Source organism: Ricinus communis, chromosome 4 (genome assembly GCF_019578655.1).
Source record: "Ricinus communis isolate WT05 ecotype wild-type chromosome 4, ASM1957865v1, whole genome shotgun sequence".
NCBI classification, from domain to species: Eukaryota; Viridiplantae; Streptophyta; class Magnoliopsida; order Malpighiales; family Euphorbiaceae; genus Ricinus; species Ricinus communis.
In genome coordinates this window covers 29,706,821-29,724,005 of record NC_063259.1, presented here as the reverse complement: position 1 = coordinate 29,724,005, position 17,185 = coordinate 29,706,821, and the positions used below count along the sequence as shown (strand labels likewise).

Sequence of the window (17,185 nt, the reverse complement as noted above, 5' to 3'; positions counted from 1 at the left end):
AGAACTCAAAACCCAGAAAAGCAGAAAAAGACTTCGGCCAGGCCAACCCATTGGTGGACTCCGACCATTATCACACCCAAACTTAACTCTCATCTTTCGCAAAATATCCAAAGACGAATTACAACAATTTTAAATTAAAAAAAAAAATATCTCGCTATACGATACAAGCTGATCCACGTGATGCGGTCTCCTGCCATTGGTCGATGTGACTGACTCTGTGCTGTCAAATTACCATTGGCTGTTTCCGCACACTCTTGTACGATGATGTTGACACCTTATTATTACTTTCCTTTTCCATTTCTTGTGCAACTTTTTTTTTTTTTTTTTTTTTTACATTTTACAGAATAATTTAATACTTTTTATTATCACTATATCCCTGTCTATACCTCAATCTGTTGTTATTATTATTATTATTTATCTCCATGTCAATTTTTCTTTTCTTAGTTTTGCCAAAACAGGCTACCCAATAAGGCCTCCAATTTTTAATCACATCCTTATTATAGCTTCTTTTTCTTCTTTCCATTTCTCTTTGAGGGTTCTTTTGACTTTCTCTATTTATATGTTCTTCTTCTTATTTATTTATTTTTTCATTTTCTACAACTTGCGAATATGCCTTTTCCCTTTATAGTTAGATAAGATATTGAAAGTGAAAGCTACAAGTTGCAAAATGGAGCTAAGATGAATAAGTATTTGGGGAAATAATCTCTAGGGTTTTGTGGTATGAGAATAAAGCAACAAATACATCAAACCTATATAGAAGATCATCTCTTCTTTAGGAATTCTTTCTGCTTGTGTGAATCTTTCTAGGGTTTTCCTTTCGTTTTCCACTATAGTATGCTGATACCTACTTTGTTTTCAGTTCTCACTACCTTGAGTCACCAGTGGTTGTGAAAATCTTTGATATATTCCCTACTGTATTTTTATGTAAAGGATTTATTCGTACTTGGGTTGTAATTTTTGTACATACTTCTTTAAATCATTTCTTAGAGTTCTGGGTCAGTAATGTTCTTGTAAAAATCCAAACATTTTTAAAGCTCTGAATAAAAAGGATTTAGTAGCCTTTCTGTGTGCTATTGCTTATATTGGTATAGCAGGATTTCTGGGTTCTTGCCTACCTCATAATATCCGGTGAGATTTTTGTATCATCTGATATCTGCTGTTGAGAATTGAGGGTTTTTAATTAAAGGGAAATCTTTGTAACTTATGGGTTTTCAGTGATCAAAACCAAGACATGGTGAGAGGAAAGATTCAAATGAGGAGGATTGAAAATGCCACAAGCAGGCAAGTGACCTTCTCAAAGCGAAGAAATGGGCTTTTGAAGAAAGCTTATGAGCTATCAGTTCTATGTGATGCAGAAGTTGCAGTGATCATCTTTTCGCAGAAAGGAAGATTGTCTGAGTTTGCGAGCAACGAGTAAGTTCTTAAAGACATAAAATTTAATAAATGAACCTTCATTACTTCTAACCTTAATTTGTGCTATATATTTGCATTACTACTATGCATGTGAAATAAATTAATGCGTGCCATGACATCAAAGTATGGTCAGCTCCAAAGATTGAGGGTACACTTTACGATTTTGTTGGGTTTGAAATGTTTGATTCACGCTATGTCCTTTTTGGTCAGTGTGAGTGGATAAAGGATTGATTGCAATTCATGTGGATGGTACATATAAGATTCTACAGACAGTCCTTAGATTTGCACATTCATTGTTGTTGTCCCACTTCTATATAATTCAGTCAGGGATATGTTTGTTACATATGTGGTTATTTCCTTTTTCTTCCTTCATCCTTTTTGTTCAAATCAACTATTAATGCGCGTCGCTTACTTTTTATTTACCACCTAGTTCGTTCAGCTCTCAGTTGCAATTCTTAGTAACTACCTCCCCTCTGAGCCAAGCTTTAGGGTTACTTATAAAAGCCTCTTGGATCAAACAATAGGAATTCCCAACTTATGTTTAACTGACCCACTAGATTTTAAGTTAATCCGCAGTGGTTGTTTAATTTAGAATTCTCAGAAAGATTTTACTGCCGACTTCTTCATTCCCCTATTTCTTGGCTTCTTCTCTTTTATTTATCTTATCTAGTCAAAATTTCCCCTCAGTGCATAAGATAGTAGTTTGTCTTTTGTGGTGAGGGTTCTTTTCCTTTCTTTATGGTTTTTTCCTGGTATTTTGGTATGTTGAGTATCGAATTTACTATCTGCTATCTCATTCTTTAAGCATGGAAAAGAAAAGGAACTAAGTTTTTGTGAAAATCTATTCTATTATTGTATCTTGTGTTGTCAACTTTCTTCATATTATGTGCATTGTATACTTTGGGTCAAGGATCTATCTCTACGGTTGCTGATAATGTAATTTTGGCATTGTTTATCACTTCAAGGATCTTGGTTGCTAATAATTGTTGTTCTTCAAAACTGCAAACACTGGAGCCAACAGAGGCTGCTTTTCTGCTGAAAATGAGTGGAAACTTAGCCTGCTGTTGAACATATGTGAAACGAGAATCCAAAAGAAACATATGTTTCTAAAATGAGCTACGCTGAAACTATTCCTTATAATGAAAGTTGAAGGAGATCAATCTTTTAGGGATAATGAGATGTCAAAAATAGTCAATGAGATAGAAACAATTAAAAGAAAAATGAGAGATGTTAGTTTTTGATTGACAAGACGACTAAATTATAACTAAAATAAGATGAATAATTGAAATGAAACAAATTAAAATTTTATGACTAAGATAAAATTTAATATTATTATTATCACAATTATTCTATCAAATGACCAGTAAATATTTGAAATCTACAAACTTATAAGATTATTGGGTGCTAATGATGAAATTTTCAATATTCTTGAAATAATTACTTAAAAATAATACGAATGCTGAAATACATAACTGTGCAGTGTTTATTCAGTCCTTTGTAATATATATCATCTTAAAATTATTCTCTAGTGCTTTATTGTGTTTGTTTGAAATCAACTCCTCAAATTCATAGTAATATTCTTCTTGAATGATGTTAGGAAAAAAATATAATTTGTCATAATTGCAGTGGGAAATCCATAATTTTACATTGCTACACGATTACTAAATATAAGTTATTTATAAGCTGGTATTTGATACACATATAGAATTGAGAATGAGATTTAGTTCTTGAAGATTCATTTCTATTAGTATTTGGTGTATGAAAAGTCCATTTCTTTTATGAAATTGAGTACCTTGAATTTATCGTAAATTCAAGATCACTTTAAAATACAAATCTTAACATTACTTCTAAAGTTTAATTAATTATTTCAAAACTAAACTTAGAATAAAAATGTTGAAAACCAAACATTCATGTTTATCTCAATTCAATATCAGAAAAAACCAAACATATACTAATAGTAATAGGCATCTGTGGAAAAATAAACTGTAAGTAATTGGCATTAATCTGTGATGATGATCAAAATGTGTATTCTGAGATTTACAGGATTGAGGATGAGCAATATATATACACTTTTGTGATTAACGGTCTTATTGCTATAATCTATAAGCCCTAACTCTATGTCAACGTTATTCTTGCTATACTGAAATTAGTGGAAGTGATTTTTCTTCCTTAGGGAAGAAAGGATGCTCCTAATGTCAGCTTTCTGACCTGTGATGACAGAAACTGAGGCTTTGTCCCCCAATCCTTGACTGTTGCTTTTGGACTGCTGGGTTTTGCTTATGTTCTTCAACTCAAAATGGGTTTGAATAGGTTAACCGATCCCATCTTACTGAGAAGATTTTTATGGCTAGTTTTGTTCAGTGCTTTTGTGAGAATATCTGCCAATTGTTCATTGCTTCTGATGAATGGGGTTTCAATTTCTCCAGACTGGACCTTTTCCCTTATAAAGTGACAATCTACTTCGATGTGCTTGGTGCGTTCGTGGAAGACAGGGTTTGAAGCAATATGTCTTGCAGCTTGATTGTCGTAGTATATTTTCATTGATCCTTTGGATTTAATCCCCATGTCTGCGAGAACTTGCTTGAATCATATTAGTTCGCTGGCTGTTGATGCCATTGCTCTGTACTCTGCTTCTGCACTCGATCTTGCAGTTACAGTTTATTTTTTGCTTTTCTACGTCACTAGATTGCCTCCTACAAAGATACAAAAACTAGAAGTTGACTTTATGTCGCAGCTTCTGGCCCAATCTACATCAGAAAAACTAACTATATCAATCATATTATTGTTCTTCATCCAAATACCTTGGCCGGGTGTGCCCCTGAGGTACCTAAGGATCTTATCGATGGCATCTAGGTGACTTGTGCGAGGGGCATGCATAAACTGACTTACCATACTTACTACATAAGTGATATTCGGTCTAGTGACAGTAAGTTAAATCAGCTTTCCTACTAGGCACTGATAGTGCCCTATATCATCTAAAGGATCGCCATCTTCAAGATTGAGTTTGGCTTTAGTCTCCATTGGTGTATCTATAGGTTTAGCCCCTATTTTTCCTGTTTCCTTTAAGAGATCTAGAACATACTTTCTTTGAAACAAAAATAGACCTTTAAAAGATTTGGCCATCTCTATTCCACGGAAGTAAGATAGTTGTCTGAGGTCCTTGATATCAAATTCCCTTTTTAGTTTCCATTTGACTTTTTCTATCTCATTATTACTATTACTTGTTATGATGATGTCATCAACATATACAAGGTTAATAACAATGCATGTGTGAGTGTGTTTAACAAACATGGAAGAGTCAGAAGCACATTTAATAAAATTAATTGTTAAGAGGAAGTGGCTTAGCTTGGCATACCATGCTCTCGGGGATTGCTTTAATCCGTAGATAGCCTTTTTCAATTTACATACCAAGGATTGATCAGTTGAGGGCTTGTACCCTAGAGGTAAAGTCATATAGACTTCTTCTTCGAGGGATCCTTGAAGAAAGGCATTTTTGACATCCATTTGAAATAAGCTCCATCCTGAGTTAACAGCAACAAATAATAAAATGCGAACAATGCTCATTTTGGCTACTGGGGCAAAGGTTTCCTAATAGTCCACCCCATATGTTTAGGTAAACCCTTTGGCTACCAGCCGAGCCTTATATCACTCAATCGTTCCATCATGCTTATATTTAATTTTATACACCCATTTGCACCCAACTGGTTTTTTATGCTTTGGTAGAGAGATTAATTCCCAGGTGTCATTTTTTTCAAGAGCCTGAAGCTCCTCCTTCATAGCTTGACACTAGTAAGGATTGGTGTTAGCTTCATAGAAGGATGAGGGCTCAGTGTGAGAGATGAGTTTATCTAGGTAGGTCCTATATGAGTTGGATACACTATGATAGCTAATAAAGTGTTGGATGGGATACGTCACCTTGTGGGACACATAGCCCCTTAGTCGGGCCGATGGTCGGATTGGCCTGGATGATCTTCGAGGGGCGACTTCTTCAACCTGAGACCTATCTCTCCTTGAAGAAGTTGCCTCGGGAATAAGACTGACTCCTCTTGAAGAAGTGGTCTCGGGAATAGGACTGCCTCCCCCTGAAGAAGTGGTCTCAAGGAATAGGACTGCCTCCCCCTGAAGAGGTGGCATTAGGGTTGGTTGCGGAAGCTGGCTCCTCGGTCGATGGAGAAGGGAGTACTGAACTATCAATAAAGTATGAATTATCTAGAAATAACAAAGTAGAAGTCCCATGAGTGGGGTGAGAGTTAGTAAAATAAGGTGTGCATTCATCAAAAGTCACATCTCTGGAGATGTAGGTCTTGTGTGTGCACGAGTCATAACACTTATACCCCTTCTTTCCAGAATAGTAGCCTAAGAACACGGTTTTGACAGAGCTTGAATCTAGTTTGTGAGAACATCTAACATGAACAAAGGTTGTGCATTTAAAGACTCTAATGTGCCCTAGCTCTATTTTTCTGCCCTTGAGAATTTCTAAAGGACTGAGGTTTTTGAGTTTTGGGCTAGGAAGGCGATTAATGAGATAAGCGGCAGTTAGGAGGGCATCCGACCAAAACACATGAGGGACGTTATTTTGAAAAAGCAAGGATCTTGTGACTTCAAGAAGGTGGCGGTTTTTCCTTTCACAGACTCCATTTTGCTTGGGAGTATAAATACAGGTAGTTTGGTGCAAAATTCCTTTAGTGAAAAAGAAATCCGAAAAATGTTTATTTATTTATTCAGTGCCATTATTAGATCGAAAGATTTTAATGGTGGCATTATACTGATTTTGAATAAAATTGAAAAAAATTTGGAAGTAAGCAAAAATTTTATTTTTGCCTTTTAATAAATAAACCCAAGTAGTTCGAGAGTAGTCATCAATAAAGGTGACAAAGTACCAAAAGTGATTATAAGAAGTAACAGGGGCACGGCCCCAAACATCAGAATGGATTAAATCGAATATATTGTTTGATGTGGTAAAAGATACAAGAAATAGTAATCTAGTATGTTTGGCGAATTGACAGACATCACAACAACTAGTGTTGATGTTTAAACAAAAAAAACTGGTTTAAAACTCGATCAGACAGATGCCCAAACCGCCGATGAATCAAAAAATCGGAACTGATAGGTTTGGTAGAGACTAGACACTGGTTGGGAGTATCAAGGAGATAATAAAGGCCATTCTCAAATCGACCTTCACCAATCGTCTTCCCTATGATGCGATCCTGAAGTAAAACCATAGATGGTGAGAAGATAATATTGCAATTTAAAGTTTGTGTAATCTTACCAATTGATAATTAATTGGATTAAGTCCGGTAACAAAAGAATATTGTGAATAACATTATGCAGTAATTTTGTGGAGCCAAAATCAGAGATTTCAGCTTGATTTCCTTTAGCAACGGTCACATGACTGGAATTAGTAGGAACAAAATCGTGCAATTTTGTTATATCCCATGTCATGTGGTCCGTTGCTCCATAATCAATTATCCAATTTGATAATGTTATTTAAAGAATAATTTTATGATACCAAACATGTCCCACGAGGCTGTTGAGGTTGAATAAGAGACTGGAGTTGAGCTATAAGCTGGGAGATTTGGGTTTTTTCTGTTGAATTCGGGTCAGTCCAATTGAAGGAGTCGAACCAGGTCGGGTCGCTTAAGCCGGATCGGACTGAGTCATCTAAACCTGGTCGGATTGGGTCACCTGAACTCGGTCGGGCCAGGTGGCTCCATGTGGGCCGGGCTGGGTTATTGATTTTGGGCCAAGTCGAGATGTTGGAGTTGGGTCGATTTAAGTTAAGCACATCCGACCTAACACTCATAACCCGACTCATATAGTACCCTGCATCATAACCACTAAGGTTATATGCATTGCTCATTCCGCCGAACCTTACTCTTCCTTCCTTCTCCGTTCTCCCGTTCTTCCCTTTCTCGTTTTCATTGAGAACCGGTCGAAAATGCGGGTGGAGGAGCCAGCAGCGCTCTGGAGTGTGCCCCTGCCTTCGGCAGTGGCTGCACCTCTCGACGCTGGGAGGCACTCCTCGCGTTCAGGTTGTCTCGCGGGCGTGCGAGAGGCTGTAGGCTCTTTCGGTGTTGTTTAAATTGCCTCCAGCCCCCATTGTTATTCGTCTTGTTTCTTCTTGTTGAATCGTGGCTATAACGACATCAATGGGGGGTAGGTTCGTTGACAGCAAAATCTGGGATCTTTGCGCCTCGTAGCTCGAATCGAGCCCCCCAAGGTAGGTATATACTAAATTCTGTTCTTTTTTTCTTGCCTCTTCGGGGTCCGTAGTCGGTGGGAGATAGCTTTGGAGCTCTTCCCACATAGCTTGTGCTTGTTCGAGTCCCCTGTTTTATTTGAGCCAGTTCCTGTTTCAAATTGAAGATGTGAGCATAATTTTGCTCATGTCCATATAAGTTTTTTACCTTGTCCCAAACTACCTGTGATGAAGCCAGCAGAATACACAGCCTGGCTATCTGAGGCTCCATGGTATTGGTGAGTAGTGACATGACCATATGGTCGGTCGTCTGCCACTCTTCTGCTGCCTCAATTTTTTCTTTCGTTGGTTCATGAGAGTTGCTTGGCTGTGGCTTTTCTCGGGTCCCTGTAACAAACCCTAATTTTTTTCTGCCACTTAGGCCGATATACACAGCTCGTGACCATTCGAAATAATTCTGGTTGCCTTTTAAGGTAATGTTGGTTAATTTGGAAATATCATTGTGAGACATGATGAAGAATGTTTTTGTTTGATTGAAGGGTAGATGATGACATGATTAATCCTGCTCTGATACCATATGGAAAAATAAATTGTAAGTAATTGGTATTAATCTGTGATGATGATCAAAATGTGTATTCTGAGATTTACAGGATTGAAGATGAGCAATATATATACACTTTTGTGATTAACGGTCTTATTGCTATGATCTATAGGCCCTAACTCTATGTCAACGTTTCTTGCTATATTGAAATTAGTGGAAGTGACCTTTCTTCCTTAGGGAAGAAATGATGCTCCTAATGTCAGCTTTCTAGCCTGTGATGACAGAAATTGAGGCCTTGTCCCTTAGTCCTTGACTGTCGATTTTGGACTGCTGGGTTTTGCTTATGTTCTTCAACAACATCATTATCAAATATCAGGAAATAAAAAAGTTCATTCAATCTTTAATGATCATCTGAAGATAAGTGAACCAGATAGTAGCTAATATCTATATAAACACTGATATTTAACCTATATAACAAATGTCACATGAACAAATTAGGCAGTCATAAATGAACAACTCTTTAAAGTGATCCATGAACATAAACAAATTAGGCAGTCATAAATGAAAGAACTCTTGAAAGTGATCACATGAACATAACTTGGTGGTGAACTTTGATTAAATATTTCGCTTTTCTTGATATTTGATATGCTCAGATATCTAAAAAGTTTTGTCTTTCTCAGATAATTCACTATTACTTTTCTGCAGGGCACTAAAAAAAAAAAGATGCATTTTTCATCTTCGTTAGGGAGATACTTAATTTAATGCTAGAAGCTTCTTTTCTTCGTGATGCAAATGTAGTCATAGTTGAATGCTTATGTTTTCCATTGGCTTTCATATAAATGTTAAATCAAAATGGTGTTTGTTATTTGGTGGATCCATCATCACCATATCAAATATGAGGGTTTAACCTTTTGCTTTAACTGTTAAGTTCTAACATGGAGAGATCTGCACCTTTTGATGCATATAAACTTAGTGATGTATACTAAAAAATGAAAGTAAGCTGGTGATTATGAATCGAAAACCTGTGTTTTAGGTAAAGTAAAAATATCTTATAGAAAAGCCATTTTAAACCTATTTTAAATGCATTATTAATTTAATTTTGTGTTTCAGTTAAGCAATTTAAAATAAAAATACATTTAAATCTTTTATTTCAAATATTTTCATTCAATGAACAGTATTTTAGTTCCATTGATTACTAATTTAATGGTGCAATTCAAATCACATAATAATATATTTTTTGGTGAATATCTACCTTAAGCATAACTGTGGTCTATTTAAGTGTATGTCTTTATCTATATAACAAAGCAATAGATGAATGACATATTTTATTAATTTAAATAATTAAATGTGTCAATTACTCAATATTATAATATAAATCATTTAAATATACATATCACCAATTTTTTCTTGCCGTGTATAAGAATTACCTCTAATGTTACACAAATAACATCATAAACACTATCCTATTTTGCTTGTACATACGCTGCCTTCATAGTGAATGAGTCTCGATGCAATAAACTAGTGACTACGTATTTTTGCTGAGATCTTGAGGTCATTAGTTCAGCTGTGGAAACAATCCACTTATAATACAAAAGAAGGCTGAACTTTACTCTCTCTGAATACCCTGATTAGGAAGTTCAATGCGTTCTCTTCTTAGTGTTCCCTAATCATAAATATTTGCTCAAGTGATAGTGACAATGCAGGATGATGTGGTATATTAGAATCTGGGTAAATTTTATAGACTTACCAATGAATTTCAATCACTGGATATTTGCCTTATTTAATCAGGGAGGAGAAAAGGAAGGGCGATTTTTGCATAGGTATTCTTAATTACCCTAAACCATATCATCTGTCCTAACACTCCTTTTATATAGCTATTATCTTTGGATGATAATTTCACTTACAAATATGAAGATTGAAAATTAGGGTTACGTTTAATCACCCTGTATTCCCTTAAATGTTCTTGTTTCTGCAGATTGCAGACCCTTTAGGCCACTTTTATGTGTTCTTATGTTTGTGAGTAATTCTTGTATATCCACCAAAAAACATAGTAAGTTTTATCTTCTTCCCATAATTTTCCATTTCATGCAAGATTGGCTCTGAGAATTGAATTAAGAGATTGAAATGCTATATGAAACCAAATCTTGTACCTATCTTCTTTGTATTAGACAATGGTAATCTAGGCCTTAATCTGTATTATTATAGAAAGCTATTTAGCTTTTGTTCCCTTCTCTTTTTCACTTAGAAATATAGGTAATATCTGTTGATTCATATCTTGTGCTTGGGATGATGGTTCAGAATGCAAAAGACTATAGAACGATACCGTAAACATGCAAAAGAAGTGCAAGCTGCAGGCAGTGTTGCTAAAGAACAACATGTTCAGGTAAGCGACTTCTTTAAAAATGCTGAGAGCTAAAATCTGTAACTGTAATAACTAGAGGTTGCCAAAGCCTTATTAAATTTACAAATCTACTTTAATTCTTGCTGTAGGCGTAAACATTTGGGTTCACTGGTTGAAGTTAGAACAAGCACCATTAAATGCTAGGAGAGAAAGCGTAAAATTTGTAGACCACGTGATGTGATTCTTGTACAGAGATAAATGGTTAGGAGGGCAAATAAACAGAAAATAAAACTCGCAATGGCTGTTTTTATAAGAAACTCGATCTAATGTATTTTAACTAAGTAAACTTCTTCATCATCACGGAACTGTATGAGAATATTGGACTGTAGAAACTAATCTCACTCTCCAAAGGGCCATTTCTACTATTTCTGCGACACGCTATCCACCGTTATAATTTTCTTACACTCTATAGTGCTACATATATACAGGAACTAACAGAAGAATCGGCAGCGCTGGTGAAGAAGATTGAGGAGCTTGAAATTTCGCAAAGGTGCAAGAGTTTGAGTTTTCTCCTTTTGATAATGTTTGGTCCAGCTAACAGGTCACATTTAACTTTGAAGTTTCTGTGTCTTAGGAAGCTTTTGGGACAAGGTTTAAGTTCTTGTTCTATCGAAGAACTCCAAGAGATACACAGCCAGCTCGAGAGGAGCTTAAGCAATATCAGGTCAAGAAAGGTAATTCACTATATTTTTACCAAACAGAATCCGAAACGGATGTTAAGAGATGAAAATCCTTAAACATTGAACCCTTATTTTGGGTTTTGCTTCTTTGGACCGACTCCATGTTGATTATTATAATCATTAAAAAACTAATCACCGAAAGCCATTAAACCTGAAATGGTTTACAATTCAGGTTCAGTTGTTCAAGGAGCAGATGGAGCAACTAAAAGCAAAGGTAAATAGTACCTGTAGCGTGGACTAATTAAAATTGAGATGCTTTCAATAAGCATTAGTTGATTAAAGGTATAGCTTCTAAGATTTTCTTTTGTTATTCCTATTTCAGGAGAGGCTCTTGCTAGAAGAGAATATAAGATTACGTGAAAAGGTGAGCAATAATGTACCTTGATTCTTGTTAATTATGGTGCCATCTACATGCTCAACCTAGGTGAAGCTGCGTAATGTTCATACGACATTTTTTAGAATTCTCAAGTTTAATAGAGTTCATAAACAATGAAAAAGCATGAACACTTTGGTAATACATTTTGCTGGGCCATGCACGATATTCAGTGTGCAGAGAACCACTGGCAGCATCCAACACAACGGAAAGAAATTAAAACATACTTAAACTCAAGTAGTAAGAAGAAGTCGGAGGTGGAGACTGAATTGTTCATTGGACTTCCAGAAATGCACTGTTAGTAGTTGTTTATATAAGCCTTATGTTATGATTTGTATTTATATAAGCTTTTATCTTATCTAAGCCATAAATGATTACAGAACCATCTAATAATATATCTACTCCTCGGAGCTTCTCTTTTACCGCTTTCTTCTTTGTTTATATTCTGCGAGGGTATTGTTGATCGGAAAATGTTATGACGAAATTGTTAGAAACAGCTAACCGAGTTGATACTTTTTCGTCACTGCATTACCTTGTATATTTCTCCGTTAGCAAAAATTAGTTAGATGCACTCAACAGTTACACTTTCATTCAGTGCTAATTAATGTAGTGGCTTTAAACTAAAATATATTTATCTATTTCCTTAAAATTAATTCATGTATTTAACGGTGTTAACATTGTTTGACGAGTATATTAATATATTTTATTAATTTTTTTAGTATATATATATATATATATATATATATATATATTTATAATTAATTTAGAGCCATCAAATAAGACTTTACCGATGGTAAAACACTTTCTTGAAAATAATAATATAACTATATATATTCAAAATTTAGATATTTTATTAATTTTAACAAATAGAAAAATGTATAAAGTATTAAAATGATAATAATCATATTAGTCTAGATTATAGTTGATTACACATCCCCCGAAGATGGAGCGTAGACTGATAGGTTCCACTGGGAGAATTTTCAATTGTCTCAAAAACTAATGGAAAAGAAGAAGGGACATGAATCCTTTCCTAGAGTGAGTCCTTCTGTAAGTAGAAGGCAGCCATCTAAGGGATGCAACTAGTCTGTATGCAAAGCATCCTGCTAGTCCCATATTTCAATAGCTCAATTCAGGACAAATTTTCAAATGATTTCCATCCTAGTCCCGATGTGACAAAATTAGAACAAAGGATAGGCCCATTTTACCGTTGTTGGGCTTAGGTAGAGTAGAGTTCTAAGGCATAAATAGTGGGCTCAGGAAAAGGAATTTCCTCAGCACAGCATGTCAGGTCAGGCTATACAAGATTTGGATTCCATGCCTACTGAAATTGCAATTTCGAATTTGAAAATTGACGCTAATGCAATCATTACTTTAGTTTGTAGTTACATTTCTTTCCCTATCAAGCTGTGTGATATGCAATTATAATAAGAAACAATTACACCTTTTCTTTTTCCTTGTGCCTTTATACTATTCTTATTATAACAAACAAAAACAAATTGGTCAAATACAAAGGCTAATGGGGTACTGAAAAGGAGCTGTCTCTCAATAATGGATATATCCATCATATATATAGATTTAGGCAAATGGGTCCTCTCTACAACCCTACATCTTCCCATTTTCCCCATCTTCAATAATAACTTTCAAGGCTAAACAATACCCATATATATATTCATGTGAAGACAACAGTGCCTTGCCCTACCCTTCAACAAACTTCTGTGTCTAGCTTAGCACTTATGTATATATATATGTATGTATCAGACGCTCCTCTCTCTCTCTTTCCATTGTCGTCTTGTTAGTGAAAAGGAAGAAGCAAGTACACATGTTTATGCAAGAGATAGAGAGGTCCATGCAGCCAATTAGATAATCAGTATAATGTATTTATATAATCAGTATTATGCGTACGGCATAATGGATAACCGAATCTGTAGTAATTACAGATGCATGTTAAAAGTTTCATAATTTTCTGATTCTGATAGCATATAATCATATGCTGCGCACTCATTTTGTGATGCATATTTAACATTCAAAAGATGTCATTGATCACTTCCAATTTGAAATACCATTTAATATTCTTTCAGTCTCTCTCTCTCTCTCTCTCTCTGTGATAGATTCAATTTAGATTTTAGAGTTAGTGAAAGTAGTCAGGGCCTCAGGAATATTTTGTAGGGGAATCTGCCAAGTTTTGCGCAAAACTGAATCTGAAGATGACTTCATCACTTTATATTATTCGCAGGACTCAAAAAAACTTGAAAATTAAAAGGATTTTATTTTTAATTTTTAATTTAAGGGTGCATTTGTTGATTTCATTGCATCATCCGTGAACCAAAATTGCTTAAAATAGTTAAATTTATCTAACCGTTAACTTACAATCTGGGCGAGTTTTTCAAAAAACGAATATAAGCATATTACCTAAATATCCATATCATTTCCCTATTTCTTCTTTAGGAAGAAAGCGCCCATATATTTTATATATTAATAAGAAAAGTAATATGCTTCTAAGAAAAGGAGCAGATTTGTACAATTTCACATACAGATTTCATGCTACGTTTTCAATGTTAGATTTAAGTTTATATATGTTGACATTTTGAGTCAATTTATTCTAGTCTGGGACATAATACCTTAAAAACCTATAATAATAATTATTATTTTAATTTTAATAATTTATATAATACGACTATATAGTAAAATAACTACTTATAATTTTTTTATAATTAAATTAATAATCCCTCACAATTATAAAATTTGATTTATATATAAATTTAATGACATTTTATGCAATTAAAATGACATATAGATATAGTAAATTAATTGAAATAACACCAATTTATTTGAGACAAACCATAAAATTTGATATTTTGAGTTGCATTTGTAACCATTTTATATTAAGAAAGCTCAAAAGAAAGAAAAAAAAACCAACAAACCAATACTTAAATTTATGAAAAGAACTAATTTTAGTTTTCTTTTTAAATACCCAACAATAATTACAAACTGGACTGAAATTGCCACTTGTATCAATAGCAATTAAACCTTCGAATTCGCGAAACATAACATCTCTGTGCTTTTTAGTTGCTAGAAAGAATCTCGTAAGCAGATTTTCCTGCAGAGAAAATTAAATCTTTGTCACCATCAACATCAAAACAATATTGAAACCACACAATAAATTTGTTCCTACAAAAAGGTGACCAGAGGGTACGAACTCGTTTTACAAAAAAACACAATATGAGAGGAAATTGAGAAAGCGAGGAAACGAATTACCCTAAACAGCCCCAACATCATTAAATGGAGACGGAGATGGTCAGGTCAACCTTATCATAGCAAACCCTCAAATATCACTATAAATAATATTAAAAACTTCATAATTAGACCTCACATGTGGATGGGGGGCAACCCAATATGCGACTTTATTTGAATTCTTTTTGCATTTGGTTCTTGTTTTGAATTTTCCCGCTTTTTGAATTATCTTATCACTATTTTACTGTATAGTAATATAGTTTCTGTGCGCTTGTGTATAGATTTATATATATATATGTAACGCCCGGTGAGAGCAGTACTGAGTGAGAAGAAATTAATGATGGAAGGTTAGACTTAGAGGAGGCAGTGACACCTAATCTAATAACCCTGAAATAGATAAGAGCCTGAATCGCATACTCCTGATCCTGAATCTTGACCTGACCTCTATTCTTCTTCGGACACTAACCCTCTCTCTCTCTCTCTCTCTCTTTCTCAATACTGATCTCATACTCTTTTCTCTGTCACTGCCTCTGCTCTCTTTGTCAACTGCATACCTTAATTTTGTTTGCTTCTTTTGCTCTTTAACAATTTCTTTCTTCTAACAAAAAAAAAAAGAAACACTCGACATTTGTTCACTCATAATAATGATCCTTATTATTCTCGACAAATAAATAAGTCTAATGCTTATCTCTTTATTGGACTCTTTTGTTTCAAAAGTTTTTGAAATGCTAACAAAAAAATTAAAATTATTTTCCATGACATAATATTGCTTAATGTATTATAATTTAGATGAGCTCATCACTTGTATTTTTTAGTTATATTATTTGAAGCAGACTTTATTATTAACGGGTATTTGCTTTTGAAAATAAAGGTTTTATATTTTATATTCTTTTATATAAATAAATTATTATTATTATTTTTACTCGACATATTAAAATTTAAATTACTTTTAAAAGAAAACTGCTTGTAAATAAAAAAGAAAAAGGAACAGTAAATAATAGAAATAAAGAATGTGAAATATATTATTGGTGGCTATAATTGACACTTTTAGCAAATTCAAAAGGATTTAAGAATCTCATCATTGTGCAATGGAAGAACAGCCATATCTAACTCTGAGAAGCTTCTCTCTCTCTCTCTCTCATATTTAATTTATTCCATTCTCTTCTTCTCCTACATGACTGACATGCCATAACTCACTAGGTTTCGAAATATACAGGAATCTTTTGCAGCGATGGCCCTCTATGCTGGATTATTTGCACTTTCTGCCCTTCTCTTTTCTGCCTTATTTAAATCAATTCCTTGAACTACATAGACAAGGAGACCACAAGATATGGTGTTCCATGTAAATGGCAGAATGGTAATGCATTTGTTCAATTTAAACAATGATTGACCTCCAAAAGCCAAATTTAATTAATTCATTTCCACTTTCTTACTAGACATATATCTTCTCATTCAAACTTTGCTTTTATTACTGAATATATATGGCTAAGTAATTTGGCCCTAGTAATCATCATAAATTATATATGTATTTTTTTTATTAATATTAGTCATTCGCGTTTCATATTGTGTGATTGTTGTTATTATTTTAATATAAATTATTATTTTAATTTAAGGATTCTAAACTATAGTTCTTTATTTTAAAATTTTATATATATGGAATTTAAAAAATCACAGGATATTTCTAATGTTAAAATAAAATATTTTTTGGAAATTAACATACATAAAATTTAAAAATAATAATTGTTAACAATTTTTTAATATTTTAAAAGTTCAAAATAAATATTAATACAAAATAAACTAATAATCTTTTAGTACTAAAACCACTATTTTTAATTTTAAAAGTAATTTAGTAATTAATATTATTTTCAGGTCATACATATATATAAGTTGTTGAACTTAAATTTGAAGTATCTTGAATGAAAATGGTTATTACATTAAAGAAAAACAAAAAGTATTCACTTTTAAGGCCTAATATTCCTGTGTTTGGCCTGGGCAGGTTGTCGTATTAGAGCTTTTAGTGGTGCAGTCCCAACTTTAAGTGAAAGGCTTTTGGGGTTAACGTTTGCATTGCATAAATAGAAGAGAATAGATGTGGTCTCGAGTCCATGCAAAAAGCAAACACCCATCTTTTTTAAGTATCTGCTTTTCACAATATTTCATCAGCACTTTTTGCCAGCTCAAACTTCCACGAAACTCATCACCCAAAACCATATCTTTGCTAAAAGTTCACATTATCCCTTACCTTTTCCATTTTCAATGCCAAGATTTTAGAAATTTCACTTATTTTGGGTTACTCCTCTTACAATTGGATCAAATGCTTCCTTAGTCTGGGATCTTACCATTTTCT

The 17,185-nt window shown here is 33.9% G+C and overlaps 1 protein-coding gene across 2 annotated transcripts; it reads left to right on the top strand.

Moving 5' to 3' along the window:
• Nucleotides 1–386: 386 nt before the first annotated feature.
• On the top strand, nt 387–12,029 carry LOC8258322 (MADS-box protein AGL42). 2 transcript variants are annotated; one of them, XM_002510820.4, is made up of 8 exons: nt 444–1,128; nt 1,216–1,413; nt 10,452–10,536; nt 10,983–11,044; nt 11,129–11,228; nt 11,407–11,448; nt 11,557–11,598; nt 11,781–12,029. In XM_002510820.4, exons 2-8 carry the CDS (start codon nt 1,232–1,234, stop codon nt 11,907–11,909), a joined length of 642 nt encoding a protein of 213 aa, XP_002510866.1. In that variant the 5' UTR covers nt 444–1,128; nt 1,216–1,231; the 3' UTR covers nt 11,910–12,029. The 2 variants fall into 2 exon arrangements, with proteins under 2 accessions (XP_048229390.1, XP_002510866.1); XM_048373433.1 differs by having other exon boundaries at nt 387–1,128; nt 10,983–11,228.
• Nucleotides 12,030–17,185: the final 5,156 nt, after the last annotated feature.

Coding starts and splice junctions, on each gene's coding strand:
- LOC8258322 (XM_048373433.1), top strand. CDS start 1,232: ATGGTGAGAGGAAAGATTCAAATGAGGAGGATTGAAAATGCCACAAGC. Junction 1,414..10,451: donor TCTGAGTTTGCGAGCAACGA/GTAAGTTCTTAA, acceptor ATGATGGTTCAG/AATGCAAAAGACTATAGAAC. Junction 11,229..11,406: donor GCAATATCAGGTCAAGAAAG/GTAATTCACTAT, acceptor TTTACAATTCAG/GTTCAGTTGTTCAAGGAGCA.